At 38.2% G+C, this 11377-nt stretch overlaps 1 protein-coding gene across 1 annotated transcript; it reads right to left on the bottom strand.

Moving 5' to 3' along the window:
• Positions 1-7808: 7808 nt before the first annotated feature.
• Positions 7809-9493, bottom strand: LOC107817057 (arogenate dehydratase 1). Its single transcript, XM_016642832.2, has one exon. The coding sequence runs from the start codon at positions 9237-9239 to the stop codon at positions 7941-7943; it is 1299 nt and encodes a 432-aa protein (XP_016498318.2). The 5' UTR covers positions 9240-9493; the 3' UTR covers positions 7809-7940.
• Positions 9494-11377: the final 1884 nt, after the last annotated feature.

Raw genomic sequence — 11377 nt, 5'->3', positions numbered from 1 at the left:
TTATCTAACATGTCATAAATATAAACTTTTATTGATTTTCCTATTTGTTTTTCGAACATCTGATTTACTATGCGTTGATAAGTGGCACTGACATTCTTTAGTCTGAACGACATTACGTTATAACAATAGATGCCAAATTTAGTGATAAAGTAAGTTTTTTTTATCGCTCGGGTCCATTCGGATTTGGTTGTACCCGGAATAGGTGTCGAGAAAGTTGAGTATCTCGTGCCTGGCCGTCGCATCGATCATGCGATTGATGCTAGACAAAGGAAAAGAGTCCTTGGGGCATGCCTTGTTTAAGTATTTGTAATCCACACATATTCTTAATTTATTCCCCTTTTTAGGAACTACCACCACGTTAGCTAACTAATCTGGGTACTTAACTTTCCGAATGCAAATTATTTTAAGGAGTTTTGATACCTCGTCTTTGATGAATGTGTGCTTGACTTCAAACTAAGGCCTCATCTACTGTTTAACCAGGTGGAACTTCGGATCCAAGCTCAGCTTATGAATGGTTATTTCTGGCGGGATCCCTGTCAAATCAAGATGAGACCAAGCGAAACAATCTATGAGCTATAAGGAATTTAATGAGTATTTTCCTTAGCTCGGGAGTTAACCCCGTGCCAAGGTATACCTTCCGATCGGGAAAGTGTTCGATCAATATGACTTGCTCCAGCTCCTCAACCGATGATTTTGTGGCATCAGAATCATTAGGGTTGATGAATGACATAGGGACTTTGTAATCATCATCCTCGTCTACTCCTTGCTTCTATGGTTCGGTCGGGGCCGGTATCGGTTATTACTATTTAGTCTCTTCCTTCCTAACCGGCTTCGTGTTCTTTGATGTCGAGAGTGCGGACACCGGGATCACCTCATCCTGCGAACATTTCTTTTGTGGTCGGCTGCTCCCCGTAAACCGTCTTGACTCCTCCCGGTGTGGGGAACTTCAGTGCCTAGTGTAGTGTCGAGGGTACTGCCCTTATGTTGTGAATCCATGCTCTACCAAATAGAGCATTATATCTCATATCGACCTCGATTATATAGAAATTAATTTCCTGAATGGTCCTGATTGTGTTCACCGGTAGGGTTATTTCTCCTTTAGTAGTTTCGCATGCCATGTTGAATCCGCTCAAAACCCGGAATGCCGACATTATTTGGTCTTGTAGACCCAACTACTCTACGACCCTTGATCTGATGATACTGGCCGAGCTACTTGGATCAATCAACACACGCTTAACTCGAGATTTATTTATGAGTATAGATATTACCAGTGCATCATAATGCGATTGCACGATGCCTTCAGTGTCTTAATCGTTGAAAGAAATGGTCCCCTCCGGGATATAATCTCGGGTTTGTTTTTCCCTTGTGATAGACAGCTTAGTGCGCTTTAGCATTGGCCCTAGGGGTATATTGACTCCACCAATGATCATGTTAATGACGTGCTGAGGTTCCTCCTGTTCGGTCTGTTTGTTGGAGTCCCTGTTCCTGAAGTGATTTTTGACTCGATCACTCAGAAATTTTCGGAGATGCCCCTTATTGATTAACTGGGCCACTTCTTCTCTTAGTTGTTGGCATTCCTCGGTCCTGTGGCCATGGTACCTACATATCAGATTAGGGTCGCTTTGGGCAGGGTCGGACTGCAATGGCTGAGGCCACTTGGTATTTTGATGCCCCCAATGGCAGATAGGATGCTGGCAGCATCGATATTGAAATTGTACTCCAATAATCTCGGTGCCTCTCCGGACCCGAGTAGCTTGTCGAAACCTTTTTTGCTCATGAGTCCCCGGCTATTGTGGCCTCGATCGTTCCTTTTTTCATTTCTCGCAAGGTCACGCCCAGATCCGCTACCCCTTCGATCTTCGCTATACGGTTGATATTGATCTCTGTTCGGTCTTGGTTCATGATAGATGACTCTCTTAAACCTGCCATTATTTCTGATGGGATAAACGGACCCGGAGGGGGCCCTGAGCTGATCGTCTTCGACTTTGATTTTTGATTGGTACCTGTTATGGACGTCGGCCCAAGCTACCATTGGGTATTCTATCAAATTCCGTTTCAACTGCTGTGAAGCCAAGGAGCTTTGGGGGTTGAGTTCTTGAGTGAACGTCTGAACGGCCCAATCGTCCGCAACCGGAGGCAGGTCCATTCGTTCTATTTGAAATCTCGACACGAATTCCCTAAGCATTTTATTATCTTTTTGTTTTACTTTGAAAAGGTCCGATTTTCCAGTCTCGACCTTGATGGCCATGGCGTATGCTTTTACAAGGCATCTGCAAGCATAGAAAACAAATCAATAGAATTAGAGGGTAAGTTGTGATACCATATCATTGCTCCCTTTGACAGGGTTTCTCTGATCTTTTTTAGCAAAACCGACTCGATTTTGTCACCTTCTAAGTTGTTTCCCTTGATGGCACACGTGTAGTAGGTCACGTGTTCATTTGGATTCGTGGTTCCATTATACTTCGGATTTTGGGCATACGAAACTTCTTCGGGATTGGCTTCGACGCCGCTCTTAGGGGGAAGGCTTTTGGACAAATTTCTTGGAATCTAGGCCTTTCAATATCGGGGGTGCTCCTGGGATTTGATCAACTCTGGAGTTATAGGTCTCCACTTTTTTGTCGTTGGCTTCAATTTTCTTCTCCCCCGATTCCACCCGCTTTGTTAGTTCCTCAAGCATCTTTATTATTTCTGGGTTGGTCCCGGGCTCAACTTCACCCGGCCTTTCTGTGACTTGTTCATTTCTTTGGGTATTTGCCTGGGATGGTTCTGGCACAACTCTGATGGGGGCGCGACTTTGGTTCTGCAGCTGGGCTATCACCGCCTGTTGGACTTGTAATATTTCAAAGATCACCTGTAGATTGATCTCGTCGCCTTCACTGTCAGGCGTACCTTGAGCTGTTGATCAGGCTCCTCCGCGAACACTCTTCTCGGGGTCGGTCGGCAGGTTTGCATCGATGGCCACATGTGAGTTAGCATCGATTGGGTCCGCAACTGGGACTCTGTTGGGGTCAGCAGGGGGCACCTCGTTGCTAGGTACTATATTGTTGTTTGCGCCATGGTGGCCAGACTTAGCATCAACGTTCAATGAGCAGGTTGAGAGTTTGACATTCTTAAGTTGACCTGAAATTAAAATCTCAAATAACAAGCGTAAAACAGAGTGTGTTTTGAAAATTTGTATCAAATTACCACTATTATCCTTTGCCCTATGGTGGGCGCCAAACTGTTTACCCTGAAAAATGGATAACAATTGAATTTATACGCGATTTTAAGGATATGTGGATAAATTCAATACAAGTGATTAGCAGTGTTAGATGATCAAATTAAAGATAGAATAAATGGCCAAACCAGTAGTAGTACCAAGTTCATGCTGGGTTGTGATCCAAATGATTAACTTGCCTTCGATTCGGAACCAAACACTTATGAAGAACTATGAGTAAAATCAAGAACTTTGAATGACCTTTAAAAGTAGAGAAAACAAATGTATATTACCTTGATATACGTGTTATAATGTGTCTAATGAATAATCAGCTTCCACTTTATATAGTAGGGGAGTTCTACCTTAAGTACAATTCTAAGAAAGGTAAAAATCTTTATTTTCGCTAGTCACTGATCTACTGCCGATACGGGCTGAGATTCACCCCGTGATATCTGGTTGGACACGGATATTACGGCCCTTTGTTAATCATGCGTGGTCGTTTGGTAATGCTCTCCGAGGTCTTGGAACTCGAACCGGACCCGGGGGCGTGGCCTCAATGGCTCCGAGAGCAGGCGTTTTGCTCGGACCTTGATGCGAGAGGCTCCTGGCTTCGATTTCGATTCCTTGCAGTCATGTTCTTGCTTCGTTTGCCTCATCGGGAAATTGAGGTACTCATTAGCCTCGGTTTTACCGGTATACAATTTCAACATGGTTCTTTTCTGTTGCTGGCAAAGTATTAGTATTTGACATAATTGTACGATAAAATGATTGCAGAATAAAAACATTTTTGTAATGATTTTCTCTGTTCCTTTTTATTCCTGTTTCAAACTGATTTTCCTCTCCGAATACGAGCCTAACAAATGGTAGGTAAGCTCACTTTGAATAAACACACTAAAAAAATATAAAAATTAAGGGTTTTCGTATAATTTTCAAAAAAGATACAAGGTATCATATCTTTGAGTTCACCGACTACTTTTAAGAGAATTATGTATCCGGAAAACTCAAGAATCTAAACCCATTCACACGTTAGGTGGAAATTGTCAATACACAGACATAGCCGTCCAAAAGTTTGCAAAAAGGTTTATACACAATGTAAAGAAATTTAATAATATTGAATTATTTTTATAATTACAAGTAACTGTTATTATAAGTATGAATTTATAGCTGGAAATGATAATTAATAACATGATATAATTCATTAAACTACATTTAAAAGTGTACAATTTTTACTTATCGATGTAAATAATTTGCTTTTTACGAAAAGCATCAAATAAAACCAGGCTTTTTGTTGCCATTTGCAGAGGAGAGGTTCATTTGATGGCTATCAAAGTTAAGATATGGTCATGGTGTTAACCATCACCAACAACTTTGATTAGAACTAGTACCATCTTTTTGTTAGCTAACCATTTTACTTTCTTTTTTTTAATGTTTATTTTATTACGAGGCATATCTCCACCTTAATAATTATTCTTTGGTCTAGTCATTTATCTCTCACAAAGGTAGTTGTGATTATTAAACAAAATATAAAATAAGTGGTCGACATTAAGAATTAGTGCCACAGAAAATATATATATATATATATATATATATATATATATATATATATATATATATATATATATATATATATATATATATATATATTTATGATTTGGATTAGCAAATCGCCTTGCTTAATCATAATCATGGATAAGATTCTATCGTATTTTCTAACTTAATAAAAATTAGGGATAAGATTCAGTCATTTTTGTTTAAGACAACTCCATTATTTGGTGGTTTTTCTGTCATTTTTTCCCATATGTCATAGGTCCATGAATAAATATTTTTTAATATATTTAATAGTACTAATTATAAAAGCAGTTGGTTAACAATTCTTCAAATACTATTTGAAAATTTTATATAAATCTTTGAGTAAATTTCATCATACCCTCTTTCACCAACCCTCAGCCTTTTAAATTTGAGAAACAATACTCCTTTGAACGTGATAGAGAACTCCCTAACATCATCAACACCCGCTATTTGAAAGTTCTTTCGTGACAAGTTTTACTACATTATTCTTCAAATATCAAGAAATCTGTAGTTCTAATCATTCTAATGGCGAATACTTTTTGATATTTTGAATATTAGAATTTCTAAAAGATTAAATAATAATTTGTTATCAAAGAACTCCTTAGCATCCATTCTCAACTAATAATTCCATAAAATATGTGAAATAAATGAAGAAGAAATACAGACCATCTTTTCATTAAATTTAAGTAGGTATGGAAGTTGTATCAAAAGACCTACAAATTATTGAAATCAATGTAGACTGCCAAACTTAATTAAAAATAGAGCACAATAAAGAAAAAGATCCATATAGATGATACTTAGTTAGGAATAAGCTTTAAATTTTTAGATCACTTTAATATTATTACTATTTTTTTTTTGTATATATATAGTATTATTTATTTTTAGCATGATGATGTAGTCAATTGAACTTAAAGAAAAAAGTAAGGATTTATATTGACGACCTTAATTTTATTTGGGACTGAGACGTAGTTGTTATTATTTTTAATGGCTAATGTAACGAGGGATCCTATCATTATAAGCAAGACTTTTGATAATTTTAGAAAATTAGAGTGAGGTTAATGTAATCAATTTTATTTAAAGCAACACTCGAGCAAGGCTAAATTGTCGTCACAGATTCGGACTATTGTCTGTATCTGACTGGCCAAGAATCAAGACCTTCAACTGAATACTTGGCCAAAAAGAAATTTGGGTTTGAATGGCGTCATAATGTAGTATTAGAAATGTAGAATGAAAAGGGATTCTTTCAAAGCACTATAAAGGCATATCTCCACCTACCACACAAATTTGAGGAAAATGATCTACAACGCTATATCAATATCAATCCCCCTCACCTACCTAATAGTGACATAAGATGATCTCTAAAATTAAATCAATAATATGGAATCGAAACCAAATGGAAGTGGAGAAAAATCAATGAAATCGATAATTAGAAAGAAGTATTCTAAACCTTGGAAGTTTTCGGAAAAGTGAAAAGGTAAGACCAGTGTTTTAAAAGGTATTTTCGGAGCGAGGCACACCAAAAATGTCCTGAGGCGATGGTGTGGGGCGAAAGTTTTAAGAGTCGTACGCCCATCAATTCGGGGCGTACGTACGAACGTTTGAGGCTCGTTTTTTTAGTGAGGCGTAAGCCGCAAAGACTCTTTCAAATTAAAACAAAATTTGTTGAATAAGTCATTCATATAATACCCAAATTCATAGTCAGCTCGGTAATTACTCAAAAGTTTTAAAAAGGAACTGAAATGTATTAAATTCAAAAGTCAAAACTTTTTTTATTGATTGAAGCCCCAATTCATGGTATTTTCCGATTCTTTATCTAATCCGTTAATCTGCTAATATCTCCCAAGCAGCGAATATTCAATTTTTTTTTTACAAGTACAGCAAGTTCAAAGTTCAAATTGCAAGTTAGTCATCCTCTTTGTTCCTGCATATAAAAAAAACTTTATTCTTTTCGACTCAAATTACTTGTGCTTCTAAATAGCTTGTAATAAATTATTTTGACTAATTTTTTATGGGGATAGAGCACATCTGTATATATGTATATCTCATATATTTATAATTTTTTTCAATTTTTATGCAATTTTACCTGTTTATAAATATTTACTATAATTATATTATTTTATAAAATATTAAAAATTAAATACCTATGGAGCTTACGCTTCATACCTCGGGGCTTACGCCTCGTTGAAACATATGACTTTTAAAATACCGGGTAAGACCGATTATCATTCTCCTACCTGGCTTCATTCAAAATCCCCCGGATTTCATAGCCATAATATTTTTAGAAAAGAGGGAGAGGGGGAGGGGTTTCTCAATAAAAAATACTCCACTCCGTACTATAATAAGCCTTGTGGGAAGCAGGATGAAGCTGAACAAGTCAATGAAAGTAGTTGAGAGAACTAAGATTGCACGAGGGGGCAAAGAGAAATAAGGGAAGCAGCCACCACAACTCAAAGGTCAAAAGCTAAATCAGACTCATTATTGCCACCTAACTTCCTCGATTCTAGATAATTAAATTTGAGATGGATTTATGGGTGGGTGAAATAACTGACCATGCTATAATTTGTTTCCGGACCAAAACGATCTCTTACTATTTTTATTTAATCATTCAATATCCGTAATCTATTGATTTGATTATTTCGAATTAACGCCAAATGAAACCATTAATTCTGTATTTCTGAAATCTAACTTGATAGAATCCCAAATCTTTGTTTTGGGCTTGTCTCTCTCCCATTACTGCCACCTTAACTTGCCAAAGTCGAATCTGATACCCTTTTAACTATTTCCCAGAATCATTTACATAAATTTCCAATATAAACCAACATAAATAGAAAACAAAAAGAAGAATTACATATTTACACATTGAATATGAACCTTCTCATTTGAAAGATAAAGAGTAAATTCTAGCTCTGAAAAGTAATTATCCTCAAATTAAAGAGAATCATCTAAGACTATATCCATCGCTTAATCCTCCTCACCTACCCCGATAGTGAAATGAAACGTCCCCGAAAATTTACCAGTAATATAGACATGTAAAAATAAACTAATGGGCAAAGATTCAATAGAATTAAGTAAAACTTAAATTGTCTTTTGTTTGTTCCTCTTTCGGAATCATAATTACAAACAATAGAAAATAATTATTTGTTGATTTTGATTTTGAGTGGGGGAGAAACAGTTGTTATTCCTCCCGAGAAGGACACCAAGGAGTCATGTCCATAGGATAGCTACCCAATACCCTCAAGAAAGATGTGAACTCCTGAACTTCAGCCAATGCGTTCTGTGCCCTCACGTCCGCCATTGACGCTTCAAAATCTACGTAGAACATGTACTCAAAATGCTTCGCTGTTCCCACATTCGCATCATCCACCAACCGAATTGGCCGGTTCCGATGTGGCCGCGACTCGATCTTTGTCAAGCTGATATTCCGGAACGCAAAAGCTGATAGCACTTTGAATAACACGCTCGTTCCCTTGTCGTGTGCGAAAACTATGCTCGTCTTGAATGGCCGGTCTGTTCGTGGAATTATCGGGTCTCTCGCTAACATCACGAACCGAGTCACGTTGCTTGAATCGTCCTGGATCCCCTCCGCTAGGATCTGTAGACCGTACAGTTCAGCGGCGCGTGCGGAAGCGATTGCGGCTGTATCGCGGAGGTTGTTGGCGGCGATGTACTCCGCTGCTCCGGCTGTATCGTCGACGGCTTCACGCGATACGTTGAGGCCGAGTTTTGTGAGAGTGAGCTCGCACTGGGCTAAGGCTTGCGGATGGCTTATAACTCTGGTTAAGTACTCTTTACGAACGCCTGGAAGTGCTAACAGGCAATGGTGGACCGGGAGCTGGACTTCGCCGACTATATGGAGGCGGTGACGCAGGAGGAGATCATAGTTGCGGTGAATTGAACCTCCGAGAGAATTTTCTACCGGGAGTACTGCACGATCTGCGATCCAGAGTTCTACGGCTTGAAATGCAACCTCAAATTGATCGCAAGGTATGGCTTCGCAGTTAGGATAAGCCTTTCCGGCAGCAGCTTCACTGTACGCGCCAGGTACGCCTTGATAGGCCACGCGCATCTGAGAGCCGTGCATCGGCGCAGGAGAGAGGTCAGTGATTGTGAGCGGCTTGGGGAGGTTATCAATAGGAACGAGATCCAGAGTTTTGTGGCCGTTCACGACGGTGATGTCACCGGCTCCGCCGGTTTTCTCCGTATCCTGCTGCTGCGAGACAACCTTGCTAGCTAGAATGGCACAAGAGCTCTGCCAGTCAGCTCTTGACGAGCCGACGTGGCCGGCGAAGTTGTAGCTCACCGGAGCGCCGTTGGTATTCACAGTGCTAGCATTCGTGTTAGCCGAGTCGGAACGGTATCCGCATTGGATAACAAAACGAACCGGATCGAAACGGTGGGTTTGACCCGGCGGCGGCGTTGTTTTCCGGATTAAGGATTTGAGACTTATACCAGATGAGGGACTAAGAGATTGCATTTTGTTCTAATTTGATTTCGCGGGGCAAATTGAAAGTAATCTATAAATTTTGGGACGAAAATAGGAATGAAATGAAAAGCAGAGGAGTAAATTGAAGCTTGTAGTTCTCTTTTTAGAACGTGCAAGCTGAGAAAGGAAAGAAGGGAATGGTGTATATATAGTGGGAGGGACTGGTGGGTAATGATGATGAAGAGTAGAGAAGATGGTGGTGTGCTCGGTAGTTCGGTCAATATCACACCTACCCCCTTTTCTCTTCTTTCTCTCTCTTTATAAAAACAATAAAATAATCCATTATTAATTCTCATATATACTAGTATTTCATATGAATACACGTTTGTATACATCAATCCACACATACATTTATCAAATGCGTACATTAGATAAAAGGCCAAATATCTAGACATTCTCTTAAACTTGGTTTCAGTTTCCATTTTAACAACCTCAACTAAGACTTCTACCTATAAAACACTTCAACCTCTTATAAATTATGCCTATTGAACACGTCTGATGATGTGGCAAAAAGAGTGTGTATCACCTCCCTTTAGACGCGTGAAGTAATACCAAAATTATTTTTTTTAAATACCTTCCAAATCATAATTTCATTTTCACATTCTTCTTCTTCCTCCTCTCCGAGCCACCACCCCCACCATCATTTTCCTCACACCGACTAGAAAAACCCTTTACGCCACGAAAATAATGTGAGATTCAGCACCTACGGCTACGAGATTAAATGCCCATTTTAGTAGTTTTAATAAAAAATTAAAATGACTAAGTTATACCTCTACTCGATCTAGAATAATGTTGGATTCATCAAGGTAACCAGTGTTGGCCATCTGCTCACGATTTAACTAATGAATTTCATTATTTGCTCATGACTTCAGGCTTTACAATCAAAATGAACTGCACCGTGAAGCCTAATACAACAGAGATAGCAGTGGAGGCAGCAGTTACAGTCACCTCTTGACGGCGGCGTTTGGGCTCGAGCTTTGCGGATTCTTTTTGGAGTCTTTTTACCTTAATTTCCACCTTCTTCCTTTTGAGATTCGTTCACTGGATTGCATTCCGGATTCTTCAGACGCCATGTTTCAATGCTTGAAAGTTTCTTTGAGATTAGAGATCTAGGAATATGAGATAAACAGTATGATTATTTTGCTTATCAAATCTCGATTTCCTCTTATTACGTACTTAGTTTTTGTCGTGTACATGTGTGTTTAACCGGAGAAGATAGTGTCCATGGCGGCTATTGGTGGGAGGCAAAGGAATAGTTAGGGGAACTTATGTATAAATAAATCTTTTCTCACTCAAAACCTTCTCTTTTTTTTTTTTTTACTATTTGGGCCTAAATGCCACATGTCTCCCTCTTATTTGTCATTTTGCCAAGTCATTCGCATGTGAATTACACGCACCTTTTTTTTTTGTTTACTGATTATGAGTGAAGTGTTCAATAGGCACACTTTATATTATGTTGAAGTATCCGATAGGTACAAGCCTTGATTGAAGCGTCAAAATGAAAATTGGAGCCAAGTTTAAGGGGTTGTCTATGTATTTGACCAAGATAAAATTTTGTAATCTAGAGTATATGCACAGATGAGTGAAGACATTGTAATTTTTCTGTTTTGGCCTATTAACACATATGTTAAAAAAGTAAATCCATCTTGAGTAGAGAAAAACAGATCCAAGGTTGAAATTAGAACCTAATTGAGTACACACTAGTGCACCCAATTATGTAACCAAATAATTACAAAAGAGGGGTAGTTAAGGTGATTCTAGGTTGTTGAGATATTCAATTAATGGTAAGTGTTTCGACCATTACTTAGAGGTTGATAGGAAATTAAAAGCTTTGAAGAGGGGAAGCTAATGAGAGAAAAGAAGTTTTGTGATTAAAGGAGCAAGGGCAAGCGAAAACTACATTTCTGGGTCTTTTTCTGTTCTTTTTTATTTAAATTATAAATAAAAGATAGTATCTTTTTCTTTTATTTTGACCTAAAATAACCATGTTCGCTCAACAAAAAAAAAAAAAAAGAGGCAATGTTTCAGTTAAATAAGATTTAAATTTAATAGATCAACAATTAGAACATTTAGTGCTGAATTTATTGTATTTTTAAAATGTCGATTTAGAATTTAAAATTTATTAAAGT

Source organism: Nicotiana tabacum, chromosome 22, assembly GCF_000715075.1.
Source record: "Nicotiana tabacum cultivar K326 chromosome 22, ASM71507v2, whole genome shotgun sequence".
NCBI classification, from domain to species: Eukaryota; Viridiplantae; Streptophyta; class Magnoliopsida; order Solanales; family Solanaceae; genus Nicotiana; species Nicotiana tabacum.
This window is presented reverse-complemented; position numbering and strand designations above follow the sequence as displayed.